The 20,556-nt window shown below is 35.8% G+C and overlaps 1 protein-coding gene across 7 annotated transcripts in view; it reads right to left on the bottom strand.

Annotated features, from left to right (window-relative positions):
- Stpg2 (sperm tail PG-rich repeat containing 2) overlaps positions 1 to 20,556 on the bottom strand; it is a 239,154-nt gene that overhangs the window by 190,747 nt on the left and 27,851 nt on the right. For 4 of the 7 annotated variants that reach the window (XM_048333473.1, XM_048333478.1, XM_048333477.1 and 1 more), the window contains one exon: positions 4,532 to 4,639. The exons of the other annotated variants lie outside the window; for them this stretch is intronic. In XM_048333473.1, the coding sequence (XP_048189430.1) occupies positions 4,532 to 4,639 (108 nt within the window). The remainder of the gene's footprint in view (positions 1 to 4,531; positions 4,640 to 20,556) is intronic. 7 annotated transcript variants of the gene reach the window in all.

Below are 20,556 nucleotides of genomic sequence, written 5' to 3'. Positions count from 1 at the left end.
CTCTACCTGTGTTTCTCTTTTTCTCTCTACTCACACCAATGTGTGTATATGTGCAAATATATATGTGTATATGTATGCACATATATAGATATATATGTGTGTGTGTGTATTTAATGAAAGGAAACAAATGTAATGGTTCTATACTTCTAAGTACTTCCACATGTATTTAAAAAATAATAGGAATTTTTTCCTATATACCCACAGTACAGTAACTATATCACTGATACAATACTTTTTCCCATTCATATTCCACACTAATAAGTCTAATAATTCATATTCCACACTAATAACGCCTCTACTGCATTTTCCATGATCAGGTATAGGTTTATATGTTGCTTTTAGTCATTGTGTCTCCTTAGCCTCTTCTTATGCAGGAATATTTTCACAGTCTTTCTCTGTTTGCTGATTTACACAGTTTGGAGGAATCTTATATGCTCTTTGCAGATAATAGAATGTTCCTATTTATCTAGTTGTTCCTTGTATTTACATCTTAGTTAGAACTGGTAGAACACCAATACTTTCTTAGGATATCACATTTGTGGGTACATGGTAGCTTCTGGCCCTTGGTATTTACTTTTGATCTAATCCAACAATCCTTGAATCCTTGTCATTAAAAGTTCTTGTTTATAACAAGAGCCCTCTATTCCCTCTCAATTATTTATTTCATTGTCTTTCTATTTACTTATTGAACTGTCAGTTTCATGTCCTTGTGAGTTCATGAATGCCAGTTTGAATGGCTTATACTTTATTACCAAACTTTATACCAGTGATGTAACGAGAGGAGGTTCACATTGGCTCCTATGTCCCTTTGATATATGGTCATTTTTGTCTTTGTTTTTAGGATTTACTTTCTGATATAACAAGATATTACAGGTTCATATTCTACCTATAGTGAAATCTGTCATGTCTCAAAGGAGGCCTAACAGGCAATGGAAGTACTGACCATGATCTAGGTACTAGAAATGCTCCTTTGCTTCATGACTCATTTAGCAGAAAAAAATGCTACATGAGCACACAAGAAGACTCACATGCACACATAAACACATATATATACATTTATATGTGCACACACATATACGTGCAGGCTAACAATGAATTCTTCAATTCAGAGTCATATCACAGGATTCTTTCTTATAGCTCCAATCTATACTGATAGGTACCATCTTCCACAATGAAAATCTTAGCAATCATAACAACTTTGTGCTTAAGATAGTAACACATCTAAAGTGTATTCCTAATTGTGTCACTTATACCATTACAATAAGCCAATCTACTAAAAGTAATTCAGAATTTGTTTACAGGTCTTACATTTTCTACCCACTTCCTTAATCTTACCCAAGACTGAGGTAGTCAACACTGTGAATGTCTGGATTATTTCTTTGTTAAAGATATTATTATTATTTGGTTAAGGATATTCATTTGCAATATAATGGTCCATTTATTTCTAGTCACTTTCAGTTTTAGAAGTTTCTAGCTCTTTCCACTGTAATTTGTTTTCAATTTTTAATATCTAAAAGATGGACATGCTTCCAAAAGACAATCAAGGAAGCAATACTGTTTCCCATTTCCCCTCCATCTGATGCAATGATGTGCATCCTATCAGTGTGTAACATTTTGTGATTTCAGAGCAGTGACTAATTTCACACTTCCAGTTAAGACCAACAAAATTTCAACCACTTGCAAAACTCCTACAAACAACTAACACTTGAAGGCCAATGCAAGTGTGTGTTCCCATACCTAGCTGCTCATCTCCTCACTAGTTTCTCAGGTAACAACATTATCCTAGCTCAATTTTCTTAAAGACAAGCAGTTATGTGGGTTTCCTATTTTCCATTCTTTCATACACAAAAGGTAGTATCACTCTTCTGCACATTGTACAATAGGTAAATATTAACATTATCGAGTGTGATTTATTACTAGAAACACTAAAAACAATTGCCTAAAAACAACTCCCTAAATTTTTGTTGAAAATGATCATTCTGAACCCTAGCTAAATCATTTAAGGAGTTAAATAATTTACTGATACCAGGGCTTGATCCCACACCAATTGAACCAATCTCTAAGAAGAAAAAATAGCAGGGCATCACAGAGCAATAGCCATCACAGAGCAAACATTTACTATGTTCATCCACGCCCAGGACCTGGGATATCTACTTCTGTCCCACTCTGGCCACCTTTTCTGAACTCTGCTAAATTCTAGACTTCAACGTAAGGAAGCTCACTTTACAGCCTACATCTAAGTTGCATTCTACAAAAATAAAAAATAAAAATAAAAATATCAAAACAGCTCACAGTTAAAAAATAAATGACCAGTCACGTGTCAGTGGTTTACACTTATAATCTTAGCTACTAAGAAGAGACCCGAGAATCAAAGGTTAAAGCCAGCCTGGCAGAAAGTGTACAAGACTCAATCTCCAATCAACCAGCAAAAAGCTAGACTGGAGATGAAGTTAAGCAGAACACCAGCCATGAACAAGAAGGCTGAATAAGAGATCAAGGACCTCATATTAACCTTAGTACTGGCACACACAAATATATGTATAAATGACCACTAAAATTATGGTTGATCAAGCTTGCTTTAGTCAATGTTATTGCTCTTTTAATATGCTTCTCTTCAAGATGAGTCAGGATATGCAGAATCCACATGCATTTAAATTCAACATGGGCCTTTATTACTGTAGATGGTTACATAGATTCTAAAAATCCTACTCTATTCAAGACTCAACCAGGCTTTTCCACCTTTAGATATTTGTAAGCCAAGTGAAAAAAATCAAGTATAGTCTCCATTTTTGTTTATCTAATGCTAAGTTATATTGGATTTTCTAAAGAAATAATTACTAATAAAGGTGACATTTTGGCCTCTAAAAAAAAATAGCAGGGAAAATTGGGATCTGGGTGTAGAAATAAGTTTAAAAGTTCTCCTAGATATTTCTAATGTGTATCTAAGTACTGACAATATCATGAACAAAATACTATGTTTTGAAATTTTTAAATTAATAGTTCAAGACATAAAACAGGTCAATACAAATAGATTAACACAAAAAAGACAACTCCTGAAATTAATGTATACTAAACTGTCTCTATTTCAATAAATTCTGTGTCCTAAATCTATCTCCTTTTGTATTATTCCTCTTTCTATCACAATCATTAATATGCAACTGTTCATATGCAACTGAACACTAAGACCGTGATCCAGTGACTATACTTGGTTTAAAGTCTTCCAAGTCTTTGACCTCAGAACCACTACTGTTCACTTCATCAACACTTTAAACAAAACCAACATCATCTTTACCCTTAAAAATTTTAAGGTATATTAATTATACAAAGGAGTTTTATCATGCTATTTCCATACATACATAAAATGTACTGCAATCATATTCACCACTATATTGACATTTCTTACCACTTCCTGTTTTCTCATTTTTCAATTTTATTGGATTTTATGACTCTATTTTCATACATATGTGTAATGCACAACAATCCCATTCTTTTTCATTTCTGAAATAATATTTAAAATTAGATTGGTGCTATGTGACATGAAATTAGGGCTATATATAAGCAGAAATAGCATAAAATATGAATTTCTTGTGAAACTACATTTAAAACATTCAAGGATGAACATGAACACACACACACACACACACTCAAACCCTATCCAAGCCCCTACACATCCATCTTGTGTGCTATCTTAAGTACCATTAAGTTGCTCAAAGCAGAAACCTAGTATTCATTTCTGATTCTTCCCAGTCCCTCATGACAGCATCTAGCCCATTAAAAAGTAATCTTAATTATATCTACAAAGTATACCTGCAGAACTTGTCTCTAAGGAGGCCCCTCTTAGGTATAATGAAACCAAAGTAGTCATCTTTAGTCACCCAAAAGTTAATAACTTTCCCAACTTAAATAAAATAACCAGAGATGTACATAACACCAGTGAATAAATTTTACAACTATCTGGAGATTGCAGCAGTATAGATATTGGCCAGTACTTTAAATTGTCTAGCCTTGGAAATAGTTAAACACCTTCAAGTCACCTTAATAAGTTCCATGGAGATACTTGCACCATCTCCATGAACTCCAGCATCCCTGATGAAAGGCCCAGTGACAGCTGTAGGTCTAACCTTTTGCAGCCTCCACGGGCCACCTTGAGAACTTCTCTAAAAGATATGTGTGTCCCCAGTGGTTACACTTAACCCTCCACACAGGGCAGGGTGAACTTCAAATTTCAGTCTGAATTTGACATTCCCTTCTGTCTAAAGTATATGTTCACATATGCTAATTTGCTCAAAAGAAAACATTTAATAGATGGTTCAAAGGCAAATTATTCACCCATATGTTACTGCTAATATTCTAACTTTATTTCATTTACCCACATTCTTTGACAATATGCTTTTCCCAGCCATCTCCATTCTAATTTTCATCTCCATTCCTAATTTTCCTTTTATAATCCTCTTAAACACCATTGGCTTCATGGCTGGCCTCATATTATGCCTATTAGATTCTCTATATGAAAATGGCTATACACCATTACCTGGGATTGAGAAAGAAAAGCAGGGGACGCGTCATTTACATTCTGTGTTGTACCTTCAGTCTTCTGAAATTGACTTTTAATTTCATATTTTCCAGGCCCTGGTACTCCCTAGATTACAGAGAAAGAAGTACATGTTCTCATTAGGAAATGATCTATAGCATCTAAGGGAAGAGATAGCTAAAGATCTGAACCAAATCTATAGAGTTTTTAAGAAAATTCCTATATGATAATATGAAAGCACTTCATTAAGAGACAAGCCAGAGCAAACTTAAAAGAAAATTTTATTTTCCTTAGCAAACATCTCTTGAACCTGAAAACACACTACCTGAGACTTTGCTGCCCTCTATTGGTGAGCTCAGAAATAAATTACCCAATTCTTCACATGAAGAAACATAATTTTTGTAATTCTTCTATTTAAAAGTATACATCTAGTTTTTCTATTTAAAAAAAATAAGCAGCTGGGAATATGGCATAGTGGTAAAGTGCTCGCCTCGTATACAGTGAAGCCCTGGGTTCGATTCCTCAGCACCACATATACAGAAAAAAGCCAGAAGTGGCACTCTGGCTCAAGAGGTAGAGTGCTAGCCTTCAGCAAAAAGAAGCCAGGGACAGTGTTCAGGCCCTGAGTCCATGCCCCAAGACTGGCAACAAAAACAAAACAAATAAAACAAACAAAAAAAGGCTGTCTGCCCAGGAATGTAGCTCAATAGTAGATTTACCCAGCAACCACAAAAAGAAAAAATAAATGTACTAGGCCTTTCAAATTTCCATTAATCAACTTACTGCCTGCTATTTTCTAAAAATTAACACTAAGAAAATATTTTTATTTACTAAAAACCCTAAATGTAAGACACTAGGCTTAGTCGCCTTGGGTTTTATAGGCATCAGCCACTGATACTAGGCCATATTCATTCTTTTTACAGCTATTTATAGAATTACCTAATGTGTCAGTTATATGTATTTTTTATATATTTTTATATATATTTTATTATCAAACTGAATTACAGAGAGGTTACAGTTTCATACATTAGGCATTGGATACATTTCTTGTATTGGCCTTTTCTATATATGTGGTGCTGAGGAATCGAACCTAGGGCTTCATGTATATGAGGCAAGCACTCTTGCCACTAGGCCATATTCCCAGCCACTGTGTCAGTCATATGTTAGGTTATTAGATGGGTAACAAGATATAACTCTGCCATTATGAAATTGTGCAGTTGTAAAAGATGAATAACTAATCAGATCAGCTAATCACAAACATGAAGGATACAAAGTGCTAAACAGGAAATAATAGCAGATGACAGGGAAGGAAAACCATTGATGCTGAAATCTAAACAGAAGGAGTTTAACTTGTGAGGAAGGCTGGAAAAGCATTTCTATTTTGGAATCTTATGCAAAGGCCATGTGTACCGGCTTTCCTGGTACAGTTGCAAACATGTAACAAATGTCCGAGGAAATTTTTCTATCTAGGAATGGAATGGACAAGTCATATGACAATTCTATATTTAACTACTTCAAGAGCCATCAACTTGCTTTCGATAGAGGCATGATATCTTGAACATACCAGCTATGTAAGCTGAAATGACATTTCTAGTATCTACATATTCTCACCTTTGTTTTTAATTGTGATAGTTGCCTATACAGTTTACATCTTATATATCTCCCCAAAACTCATTTGTTAAAGGCTTAGTCACTGCATCAACCTCTAGGCTGCACAAGATACTATATGTACTAACTTGTACTGATAAATCATTCTTCCTGGAGGAAGGGAGATCGTGAGGGCCTGGCCTCTGCTATGCTTTGGACATGAAATGTCCTCTACCAGTTCATATGTTAAAAGAGGGATTCCCAGCTGGTGGCTCTATTGACAGGCACTTGCATCATAGGGGTGCTAAACCCCTTAAAGAAGTCATAGCTGAAGGGACAATGTTTTTGTCATACCAGACCACCAGGCCACTCCAGTTGAAAGACAACACAGTGGTTATTACAAGGGACTTGTGACTTTAGACATTTTAAGCGTACATTTCCCATTTGCATTCTCCAAGCTCTGAAATCCAACTACTTGAAAGGAAAATCAGGTCTAGTCATGAAAACATACAAATACGTAAATATCTTAGATATATCAGCTCAAACCCCAAATGAATACAGCCAAGAGATGAACACCCTAAGTGTTGCCATATCACTCAGGAAACTATCTGACCTCTGTGGACTCAGAGAATCATGATGTTGTGAGCACTCATTTCAGTAGGCTTGAAATCAGGATGAACAGTTTTGCAAAAGCATGCACAAGGTACTAATCACTGGTTGAAGAATTAACAATCGTGCTTGTAATTATGGGCTCAGTGAATTGTGGAGTGGTTTATACCAGTTTGTCAGCACTGTTAATTGATAACAGAGACACTGATTATTTGAACATGGTCTTCGTGAGACCCAAGAAGGGTTCTACTGTTGGTGCTGATTTTGTAGCAAGATGCCTCCATGGCCAACAGAATTCAAGGAACCTTGACAAGAATCAATCCATCGGAGCCCCATGGTTCTGAGGTATTCATGCACAAGTCAGGAAACCCTAATTAACCAAAGTGAAGAAAGAAATCACAGTTCCCTCCTGGCATCCCTTTCAGGCTTTCACCATGTCCAATATCCTTTACTTGAAGACTATTGTCATGTGTATTTTCTTTCTTCAATCAACTTTAGGAATTGTCACTTTGCTTTAGTAACTGAACACTGTCTACCACTGTTAGTACAATCACAAAAAATAACAAATTGTTGTTCTTTTTTATTATGCATTTTGAAAAAAGCTTTCTGGATTTTTTTATTGCCAAACTGATGTACAGAGAGGACCAGTTTCATATATTAGGCATTGGATACATTTCTTGTACTGTTTGTTACAACCTCCCTCATTCCCCCCTCCTCCCTCCCCCTTTCCCTTTCCCCCCATGAGTTGTTCAGTTGATTTATACTAAACAGTTTTGCAAGTATTGCTTTCGTGGTCGTTTGTCTTTTTATCCTGTGTCTCTCGATTTTGGTATTCCCTTTCAATTTCCTAGTTCCAATACACGGTTTCCAATGTACTCAGATAAGATACAGTGATAGTGCAGGTACAACCACAGGAAGGGGATATAAGAGGATCATCAACAATAGAAGCTACATGGGCTGGGGATATAGCCTAGTGGCAAGAGTGCCTGCCTCGGATACACGAGGCCCTAGGTTCGATTCCCCAGCACCACATATACAGAAAACGGCCAGAAGCGGCGCTGTGGCTCAAGTGGCAGAGTGCTAGCCTTGAGCGGGAAGAAGCCAGGGACAGTGCTCAGGCCCTGAGTCCAAGGCCCAGGACTGGCCAAAAAAAAAAAAAAAAACAATAGAAGCTACAGTTTCACATGGCATGTTGAAAGTAATTACAATAGTGATATAACAATCATTTCCATAACATGGAGTTCATTTCACTTAGCATCATTTTTTGTGTTCATGAGGGTATAGCTATTGGGTTCTTGTGATCCTCTGCTGTGAATTGCCTAAACCTGTGCTAATTATTCCCTATGAGGGAGACCACAGTGTCCATGCACCGGAACAGGTGTGAAGACCAATGGAACAGAATTGAAGACCCAGAAATGAACCCACAGAACTACGCCTACTTAATCTTTGATAAAGTAGATTAAAAAAATAGTCTGAAAGAAAGATAGCCTCTTTAACAAATGGTGCTGGCAAAGCTGGTTCAACACATGAAACAAACTAAAACTAGATCCTTATATATCACCCTGCACCAAAATCAGTTCCAAATGGATCAAAGACCTTGAAATTAAAACAGACACCCTGAAAACACTAAAGGAAGGAGTAAGAGAAACACTTGGGCTCCTTGGCACAGGACGAAACTTCCTTAACAAAGACCCAGAAATGCTACAAATCAAAGAAAGGATGGGCAAATGGGACTGCATCAAACTGCACAGCTTCTGCACGGCAAAGGACGTAGCTCGCAAGATAAACAGAAAGCCCACAGACTGGGAGATCTTTACCGGCCATACAACAGATAAAGGCCTCATATCTAAAATATATGCAGAAATAAAAAATTACATTCCTCCAAAAAAAACTGCAAAGAACCAATAGCCCCCTCAAAAAGTGGGCTAAAGACTTACAAAGAGACTTCTCTGATGAGGAAATGAGAATGGCCAAGAGACATGAAAAAGTGCTCTACATCACTGGCCATAAAAGAAATGCAAATCAAAACAACATTGAGATTCCATCTCACCCCAGTAAGAATGTCCTATATCAAGAAAACTAACGGGCTGGGGATATGGCCTAGTGGCAAGAGTGCTTGCCTCATATACATGAGGCCCTGGGTTCAATTCCCCAGCACCACATATACAGAAAATGGCCAGAAGTGGCGCTGTGGCTCAAGTGGCAGAGTGCTAGCCTTGAGCAAAAAGAAGCCAGGGACAGTGATCAGGCCCTGAGTCCAAGCCCCAGGACTGGCCAAAAAAAAAAAAAGAAAACTAACAATAACAAATGTTGGAGGGGATGTGGCCAAAAGGGAACCCTACTCCATTGTTGGTGGGAATGTAAACTGGTTCAGCCACTCTGGCAAGTGGTATGGAGATTCCTCAGAAGGCTAAACATAGAGCTACCCTATGACCCAGCAGCCCCACTTTTGGGCATCTAACCAAAAGACCACAAACAAGAACACACTAAAGCCACCAGCACAACAATGTTCATCGCAGCACAATTCTTTTTTTTTTATTTATTTTCAAACTGATGTACAGAGAGGACCAGTTTCATACGTTAGGCATTGGATACATTTCTTTTACTGTTTGTTACCTCCTCCCTCATTGCCTCCTCCCCCTCCCCCTTTTCCTTTCCCCCCCGCCCAAGAGTTGTTCAGTTCATTTACACCAAACAGTTTTGCAAGTATTGCTTTTGTAGTCGTTTGTCTTTTTGACCCTGTGTCTCTCGATTTTAGTATTCCCTTTCAGTTCCTAGTTCTAATCACAGCACAATTTGTCATAGCTAGAATATGGAACCAACCCAGATGCCCCTCAGTAGATGAATGGATCGGGAAAATGTGGTACATATACACAATAGAATTTCAGCCTCTATCAGAAAGAATGACATTGCCCCATTCGTAAGGAAATGGAAGGACTTGGAAAAAATTATACTAAGTGAAGTGAACGAATTGTTGTTCTGATGTACTACATTTTAGAGTCATTGGTTAACCATCAACAGGTAACTAAAACTACAGCCAACGTTAACCATTAACAGGTAACTAAAACTACAGCCAACATTTACTAAGCACCTACTTTCCAGGCAGAAATTTCAATTCATGGGTAAGAAAACGATGGCATGAAAAAGTTCAATTCTTTCCCAAGGCAACATAGCTTATAAGTGACTGGGCTAGATAGGCTTGATCAGGAGCCCAATCCCAATTGCCGACTTCCCTTTTCCAGCCATGGAAGCTGAACTAATCAGTCCTGGCAAACACACACCAACAATGTCAGAGAAATTAGAAGCCAAGGCACGGCTGGGAGGAGTACTTCAATTTTGAAATGTTATTTTTGTAGCATCTATAAAACATGATTTACGCAATAAAGCACAGAGTCTCGGTACTCAGAAGTCAGGGCTTCAGACACACATTGAAAGTGACCAGTGAGTTTGAAAGGGGTAGGGAACTCCTGAAATCATGAAACCACATCTGGTTTCATGGAGAAAGAAAAGAAAGAGGGATAATCACATTAGCTGATATTTGTATGAGTCTCAGTCATCATTTTTGTAATCAAAGTTTTCATTTAAAATGAAACATATTTTAAATGTATGTCTCAGATTCAGTTACAATTTTAAGTGACTCTATCCTCATGATTGATTGAATGGAATAATACACAATTTGGGACTATTAAGGAGAACATGGGTCTGTCACATCTGTTTGCATCATTGTAATATTAATTTGGGCTCATCCAGAAGCCAGAATGCATTCTGTTTTTGAGATCAGGAAACAAACCTCCATGTAGTTTTAAAAGTTAATTAAATTAAAATAGACCTGGATCAAATAAGCATGGTAAAAAAAGAGCTCAAGAGAACAATATTTGAAAAATAATTTTAATATTAATCAACAGTAACACTGCACATGTCACTGCATCACAGAGGCCACACTTTAGCTACATATCACCCAAATGAGAAAACTTAATAAGCAACAAGAATTGCTTTGTATAAAGAATAAATCATCTGCTAGTTAACCAACCATATGTTCAGTGACAGAAACAGAAAACAGAAGTAGTCTTTAATGTAAATCTAGGCAAGTAAATCAAGAAAAGCAACAATTAAATGTAAGCTGCTAAGTTTGGCTACCTATTATTTGCCTAACATAGACAGTTGTCATGTATTGTAGGAAACAGGCAAACATGGAATTTAGGAAAGCTAATAACAAATTCCATGCTTTGCTGACTGGTAACTCATGTCAACATTGATATTGATGATTCTATTAAGTCAAAAATTGAATACAGCAATCCTGAAGCCACACTGCCCAAATCTAACATAAAGTAAGTGTGATTAAATATGGCCAGCCTAGAAATCTCACCACCACAATCAGGAATTATAAAAAGAGTTGTTATTGAAGTGGAAACATATACAAATAGAATGTATGGTTTCCCTATAATTGCTATATGCTATGTGTGAATTATCTAGTAGCAGTCAAGATTTATTATGCCCATTTTGGCAAATTAGTGCTATGTAAATGTTCAGAGTTCATTAACATTTATTACTGTGCGATGCAACATGAACTTCCTTCCACACAGTTACTTAATGTGAGGATATTCTTCCTGCTTTTTACAACCTAAATTCCCCTTTCAGAGGAAAAAGAAATGTTATCGTTTAATTAATAATATGCAGACAGTTGAACACATCCAAATGAAGTAATGTTAAGGGTTATAAATCTGAAATGAAGTTAAAGAACCAGCATTAGATTAATTAATATTATACTCACAGAGAAAGAGAATTCAAATGCCTGCTGGGGCCAAGAAAGCAAATAAGTGTTGAATGCAGAATGGGGTACTGGAAATCATTCACCCTTGTCCCCAGGGGCAGCTTTTAATCAGCTACAATTGATTGACTGATTGTTGTTGTTTTGCTTTTTAAAAAAAAAAATAATGAAAATCTGGATTGGTATACGAAATCTTACAAACTGTAAGTGCAGGTAATTAACTCACTTTTAATCAATGAACTCAATTTTTAATAAAAAATACACCCATGGAGCTGACACTGGCCCATACTTAAAATCCTACTCAGGAGGCTGAGATCTGAGGATCATGGTTGACAGCCAGCCTTGGCAGACAAATCCATGAGACTCATCTCCAATTAATATAAAAAGTCTGGATGTGGAAGTATAGCTCAAACAGTAGGGTGCTAGCCATAGAGAAAAAAAAAAAAGCTTAGCACAGCACAAGGCCCTGAGTTCAAGTCCCAGTACCAGCACAAATAGATTTAATTCACCCCACAGGCTACTAGATTCCATATTCTAGTCTTTAATATCTTAGTCTTAGTCTAACTATAAATATATCTAAAATACACTTCCACATATAAATTTCTGCATGTATCTGAGATTTTATATAAACCAAAGTCTAAAAGGTATTCTAAATAACTTAGAATACCTATACTCAGAGTCTTACCATGGTGAAATGATAACAATCATAATTATAAGTGGACAGACAGCAGAGACTCACAATCTTTACAGTCCCTGGTAGTTTTATGACTAGGGTTGTCTATATTTGAAGTAATCTCCAAAATGTTATGTAGTGTTGAGTGTTGAGACCCAATTACTAATACTTTTCCACGAGATTAATTATATAAACAATTGAGTTATATCAAACATTACCTGATACTAGAAAGAGATTAGGTTTGTCTTCATAATTCTTGTGCTATGCGACAAAATATTTATCTTCCTTTTATAGTCACAAATTGGTGAACAGGAAAAATTAGAATTTTCCATACTCCTCTGGTCCAGAAAGTATATGAGAGACTGCTTAGTGACAATCAGAAAATGAAATGTTAAGTATGTCCTACTGGCCAGATTTATAGACCTCTGAGAAGACCAAGTCATCAAATAATGAAAGTACTAGAATAAGAACTTTTTCCTTATTCTGTATAATAAAATATGGATGAATAGAATTGTATACAGATAAATTATGGACTACATACTACATAGGCCAAGACAATGGAGACATTATGAGTCTGTAAGCTGAGACGACTTGCAATTATGCTACTATCACTGAAACAAATCATTTGCTGTGGTTTGCATATATCCCTCAAAAAGCACATGTGTTGGGACTTTAAATCTTAATGCAGCGATGTTGAGAAGTACAGGCCACTAGGAGATGTTTTGATCATGAGGTGGAGCCCTCATTAATAGACTAGAATTTGGTTAGCTATCATTGGTGTCTGACTCCTTTACTCTCATCTGCACATACATACTTGCCCTTCTGCCACGAGTTGAATCAGTATGAGGCCCTTACCAGATGTGGCTGTTCAACCATACATTTTCCAGTTGCTATGACTGTACACCCAAATAAACCTCCATTATTCATAAATGACTCCGTCTCAAGTATGCCTTTAAATCAACAAAAAGTGAGCTGACAGCACTTAGATATTTGAGACTGAAGGAAATTCCTTGTCTATACTTAACAGTGATCGTTTTTCATGAAATCAGACACCTGTACACTCTTTAATAAGTAATCAGTGAACATTAAGATAATTAATATTAGGTGATTTTTATATAAGGTTCTTAATTTTCAATAAAAATCAATCAAACATTTTAATTAGTAACGAGGTCATTTTTATCTCATCTGAAAGACAATATTATTCAATCTTTCACTAAGGTTGCTATACACAATTCCACAATGAGTAGTTTAATTTATCATTTATGTTATATATCCCATTGGTTTCTCATATTGGCTTCTATTACATTTGAAATTCACAGTCATAGACCATTGTAAATAGCACCAAAAGCATAGTGGCTATCACGTATGTCTGTTCATATTAAACACAAATGGCGCAGAAATTATGGAGAGATGGCTCAGCAGAGGCAACTGTCAGTACTCTAACAGACGATAAGTTGTAATGTTTTATAGATAGAAGCTGGTAGGTTGGGTGTTTCAACTTAGAAAACAACAGTTGAATGCATTTATAATTCACTTTAAAGTGGCATTTAATTCTGGAAATTATTTTCTCATGCTCTGTTGCAGCATTTGGAAGTGGTTTATGTATTCGCTAAATAATATATCATTGGTTTCTTTTCCTAAAGATAAAAAAAAGACATTAAGCTGGGAAAAAGTCCAAAGCTCAGACTCAAGCTACTTGTGCTTTCATTTGATTACCTTCAAAAATTCCTGAGGAAACAACTTCTGCATTAAAAAAGCACAACATAGAGGAAAAGTTGAGGTCACTGTGGATACTAAGATAAAAAGGTCATGGGAAAAAATAATGGCCTTTACCGTCATTAGCCTTATAATTCACTTCAACAATTCATGGGGTTATGTGTTCCTGCAACAATATTCTTACTTTAGTGTGGTCAGATGGTTGTATAAATCACTTATGTCTTCATTATCTATAACTGATGATACTTTCAACAGATATATACTTTCACTTTTTACTTCCAATCCAATTTAAAATGGAAGACATGAAGCTTTGGAATTCTTATTCTTAAATTTTTTTCTCACTTTACAGAAGTATAACTGACAAATGAAAATTCTATTTATCTAAGGTATTATAGTGTGATATTTTAGTATACCCACACATTGTGAAATGACTGCAAAAAATCAGCCTAATATGTCCATCACCTCACTAAGCGAGGTATGTTAAAAACATGTAAGACATACTCTTAGCAACTTGACAGTATAAAACAGTTCAAATTATTAACTATAGGAAAGTATGCTAAACAAAAGTTCTTTTGACCAAAATCCAGTAGAACAGAGAACATGTATGTTCTAATATTTATCTCCACCCACACTAGCCACATCTGGTAATCATCACTCTTCTTCTAAGCAACATTTTATAGACTCCTTACATTGTAAAAGCATTCAGTGTTTGTGTTGTGTTTGTGTGTGTGTTTGTGTATATCTGATTTATTTCACATAACTCAATATCCTCCATGTTTATCCATGTTATTTCAAGTAACAGCATTTCCTTCTTCTTTTGTGTGGCTACAGAATATTCCCAATGAATAAATACACCACATTTTTCTTTGTGTATTTGTCCATGGTTGGGTATGTAGGATGATTCTATCTTATTCTATTCTATCTTAACTATTGTGAATAACATTTCAATGCAATGAAAAGAATGATGGATCACATGGAATTCTCTTTCAGACTTTCTGGGAAACTTCCATACTATTTTCACAATTATTACACTAATTTATAATCCCATTAACAGAGTTACCTCTTGTCTACAGTCTCACCAACACCTACTCTTTTGGGTTTACTTTTTGAGAACACCATTTCTAACTGGAGTAATATTTCATTGTGGTTTTGATTTCCATGTCCCTGGTGAATAGTAATTTTATGCATCTTTTTTATAGTAACTGTTTACCATGCATATGTCTTCCTTTGAGAAATATTTATTCATGCCTTTTGCCAGTTTTTAAACTGGGTCTTTTTTCTTGCTAGTAAGTTTTTTTATACATTCTACATTTTGTATATTAAATTCTCCAGAACCAGGAGCCAACTAAACTTCTGTTGTTTCTGATGTGCCCCATCTGAGACATTCTATTATGAGGGAGAACACAGACCTCTCAGTATCACGGGTCTCATTCTCAGAACTGCATAACTGGAACATTTGTGCCCAAGCCAGGCCAATGGTTTGTAACATGTGTCAAGAAGTTTAATCCAGTATCATTGTTACATAGATTAGAATTTGGCAAAATTTTTCTCTGTCAACAGCCAAAATGTAAATATCTTAAGCTTTGTAGATCACAATGGAGACTTATTTAATTTCCTGGGTATTCTTTTGTCATATTTTACAACTTTACAAATGCAGTAAAACCCACTGCTAGTTCCTACACCTGAACACAAAGAAACACAAAAAAAAACATAGTCTGTCATCTGCTAAAGACTGTCTTGTGAAATATTCAGGTTTGAAGCTGATACATTGTGCTGTACAAGGTAAGTGATCATTGTAACTGTGCCACACAGGCACTTATTTAAACGGATTTCATCAGGTATACAGACAGAATAGCCATGACTTAACAGAAGGTGGCAAAAAGGGCTTTCCTGTTGGTGCCAATTACACATTGTGCTGTTCTTCAAGATCATAGAGCATGTATTATTACTGATCCCAAATAACTATTTGGAATGTGTAAAAAGTTGGGCCCCCACTGCAGTTCTCTGGAAATTTGGAGAACAGAATAATCAATGTATAAGTGAGTCTTGTTCAAATCTTTGCCTAATTAATGAAAGACCTTACTTTAGATTCCTTAGAGTTAGTTTTCTACTCTATCAAAGTTGAAATTGATTCTATCAAAATGTAGAGATGAATTTATAAAATTAGGATATCTAATTGATCTACACTGATGTTATTAAATTAAATATATAATCACTGAACTATAAAAGTTGACTAATAATTTAAAATTCATTCAGATCAGAAAATTCTGTCACCAAGATATTTGTAGTTACCTTGTTTATAAAATAAGTAACTTTAATGCCATAAGCTGACATACCCATTACCACTACAGACTTAACATAGCAAGTACAAAAATCCAAGTAAGACATAGGATTAAAATAATTAATGAAAACACCATTCATTCTTTCCCTGAAATACACATATTTTGTGCTAAATGTCAACAATAGAACAACATCCCTTTTCTATAACTCAGTGCACTTTACAACACATCTACAGTTGAACTGATAAGGTCCCAAAACTAAATGTAGAATATGCCTACATATGCTTCTATGCATCTTTTATTTTTTTTTATTTTTTTTTCAAATTTTTTTTATCAAACTGATGTACAGAGAGGTTACAGTTTCATACGTTAGGCATTGGATACATTTCTTGTACTGTTTGTTACTCTATGCATCTTTTATTTAAAGTTTTGTACTGTGTTGTGAGAATGTGAACTTCATGACATTAATGTATTTACAAGCATTAAGCATTCCCTACTGTGAAAACATTAACCTGGGCTATATCCTCTGAGAGAGACATAGACTCACAAAATTGATTCAGCACTACATTGAGAAAATGGTGCATCGTCTTTCAGAAATTCAAAAAAAAATGGCTTAATATTGACTTTCGTTTCAAATAGCTAAAATCAGGGTCACTCTCTTCCCACTACATTTGAACAAAAGGAGACTCTATGCTTCTCACAACAACATCTTGCCACTGTTAGAATTAGTCCTATCTGAGAACAAAAGAAGTATAGAAGAAAAGATTTCCAGACGTACATGAGAGAAGCCAACCAGGTCCTGCTGACATAAGTGAAGCCAAAACAATGCCAGAGCCACACTTATTCTGAGCTTTGCCAGTAAAGGCCATTTCTATTTAAGACGGATACTTCGTGGGCTGGGGATATGGCCTAGTGGCTAGAGTGCTTGCCTCGTATACATGAGGCCCTAGGTTCGATTCCCCAGCACCACATATACAGAAAATGGCCAGAAGTGGCGCTGTGGCTCAAGTGGCAGAGTGCTAGCCTTGAGCAAGAAGAAGCCAGGGACAGTGCTCAGGCCTTGAGTCCAAGCCCCAGGACTGGCAAAAAAAAAAAAAAAAGACGGATACTTCATCCATCCACCAAGAAAAGTATACATTTGGAAGGAACACCTTAAGTAAAAAAATCCGTATTTAGAGCATTTCAGCCAACAATAGAGATAAATCAATGTTCTCCCACCACCAATACTTCCTTCCAACAGCAGAAAACCACTTTCCCTAAAGAACCATCCAGTCTCCCCAGCCTGTTTCTGCTGTTCATCCACTAGATGATGTAGAGTGTAAGCAAGAATACAACCAGATCATTGCTATTTATCATACTGACTTGGGCCATTTAATGGTCTACACTGTATGTGTTTATGAGATGCAACCATCTTGTGCACATGTTCCCACCCCCATGTACTTACCTATCCTCAGTATACTACAGTATTACATTGAAATTTGTAAGCAAAGAAATATAAACTGATAAATCAGTTTTAATTTTAATTAGTATTTTCTGTTGGATTACACTATGACTTGAACATAAATCAATAATCTGATGCCTCTGTCTTTGGCTTTTTAGATAGAAAATAATATGATTTTGAACATATCTATTAAAGCTGAAGGAAGTTTGACTTACATATCAAAAAAACATTGCTTATATTTAAACGTGTAATTGAATTTTCCAAACTTGCACATTTGGTGGGAAATTAAACCCAGCCTGATGCTCAGAAAAGACATAGTATGAGATATAGTATATATTAATGAAAAAGTTATTCGTCAAAATCTACGAGGAAACACACTTTAATATTTACTCCAGAGAGGAAAAGAACTTATGTCACAGTTCTTTACCCATGTCTAAACAAGAAAACTATATCTCCATCTGTAGAAATACTAACAAAAGCCAGTGTAAATGGTAGCAAATTCATATTCCTTTCCACTAGAGCCATTAGTGTTACTATTCATGAGTTCAGAAGATGAGATATCCATAAATCATTTTCACTCTTCTGTGTATCACAAGTAACACAGGTTACCTAATTCATTCTCTCTAACTGTAGATGTGTACATGACTGCTTTACTTATTCATAAGTTGATTGCTTCTGACAAACAATATCAGTTATGGTTCTTTTTATTAAATGCATAATATGTATTCAGAAACATGACAACACCCAATTCCTTTTGTGGAGCTTAGCATTTATAGATAACAGAAGACTCAAGATTCAAACATGGTGCCATCAATTGTAACAACACACTGAGGAAATGTTCCTTCCTAATGTCTTCAGGAACCTAAACATTTTGTCCAGGTTTCTAAGGCCATTCTTCCCTTCAAATAAAAACAATTATATAATAGAAGACCAAAACGGTACATTTGGTTACAAGGTAGGGTGGGCTTTTTACAGAAGGAAATTCTAGAACTGTATTTCAAATGACTGTTTTGTCTGAAATTCCACAATACAAATAATTCTAGAACATGAGCGAAGAATGAACATTCAGTAGAATTGTTGGTATCACTCTTATAAAACCCCTTTTAAAGAACATTCCAATCCAATGAGACAATTAGGCTTACTTAGCAGTTAAAAACAAGTAACTCAATAGCTATGTACATATGAACACTTAAGATGATGCTAAGTGAAATGAATTCCAAGTTATGGCAGTGTACTATGTGAAATTATGCCCTTTTGTTTTTCTTCCCTATGGTTTAACCCCTGTTGTCACTGTATTTGATTTTGGTACCCTGGGTATTGGATATATGTTTATCTGAATTAGGAAAGGAGAACGTCAAAATGGTGAGATAAAGGGTAAAAGGCAAACTAATGCAACAGCAATACTTACAAGACAATATGTTGTAAACCAACTGTGTAACTTGGGGGGTGGGAATTGGGGAGGAAGGAAGATGGGAGAAAAATGAGAGTGGAGTTAACAAGTTTGACAAGAAATATACTCACTACCTTACATATGTAACTGTAACCCCTCTGTACATCACCTTGACAATAAAAATAAAATAATGAATAATTAAATGATTTAACCTTTTTAAGAGCACCTCTTGTTGTTATACATCTGGAAGCCAGAAGGCCTGTTCTCCTGGTATTAGAATAAATCATATAATAATATTTTAGCCAAAACTATAAAAAATTGGTGTCAAAGGTTTTAGAGCAGAAAAGGAAGGCAATGTGAGTGCAAAAAAATATGTGTTACATCTTATGTTATATCCTTAAAGAATCCACATGAAGGTCATCTGTGATGTGCCCTAAATTATTAGATATAGAGTTTAAAAATGAAAAACAGAGCTAAAATATTTTAGAAAGGTTATCAACAATGAGAACTTCCAGTTTTGTTCTGATTGTTGAAATCATACTAAAAGTGCACTTTATTGATTATTATCTTAAAAAAATAAATCCTTTTGTTCTTTAACACTTCCAATTTCTATCATCAACCACTCATTTACCATTGAATTATGTGAACAGAAATGGAGGGGTCAGTTCTCTCCTAAACCTGTTCATGGTTGTGAGCTTAGAAGACCCAGGATGTCTAAACATAGTCATTATTTCACAATGAATTTTTTATTTTACAAGGTAATTTATAATCTAGTATATTTCTAAGGAAAGTGTATGTGTATCATCAACCATCTAGAAGGCTGGGTGTGGTGCTTTATGCCAGTAATAATTGGAAAATCATTGTTCCACACCGGCCAGAAGGGTGGAAAAAAGTTAGTAAGCTCTATCTCAATGAGCAGGTGAAGTACAGTGGCTCATGTTTGTGGTATCAGTCAAAGGGAGGCCACAGGGCATGAGGAATGTAGTGTGAGTCCTACACTAGCAAATATATGAGACCCTATCTACAAAATGATTAAAGTAAAAAAGAACTGTGGACATGGCTTATGTGGTAGAGGACTTGCCTGCAAGTGTGACCCCTGAGTTCAAACCACACTATCACATTCACACACAAAAATCGAGATGGTTTATCCTATGTTACTCCTCCTTATATTTTCCTCTATTTTATGTTTGCTTTGACCTCAGATAACTATTTTCCCCCTAGTATTCAGGCCAAATTTCTTTGCTTAATACCTCAGTAGGCTAGGTACCTTCCCATTTGTTTCTGTGATACCTTCATTAGACTGACTATGAAACCTGGAAGAACAGGACCAATTATCAGACAGTAAAAATTAACTCAAAATGGATTACAGATTCAAATCGAAGACCTAAAGCTATGAAATTACTAGGAGAAAACATAGAGGGGAAACATTCCAAATATCCAATTTTTTTTTTGGCCAGTCCCAGGCCTTGAACTCAGGGACTGAGCACTGTCCCTGGCTTCTTTTTTTTGCTCAAGGCTAGCACACTGCTACTTGAGCCACAGCGCCACTTCTGGCTGTTTTC

Source organism: Perognathus longimembris, chromosome 24 (genome assembly GCF_023159225.1).
Source record: "Perognathus longimembris pacificus isolate PPM17 chromosome 24, ASM2315922v1, whole genome shotgun sequence".
Lineage (NCBI taxonomy): Eukaryota > Metazoa > Chordata > Mammalia > Rodentia > Heteromyidae > Perognathus > Perognathus longimembris.
This window is presented reverse-complemented; position numbering and strand designations above follow the sequence as displayed.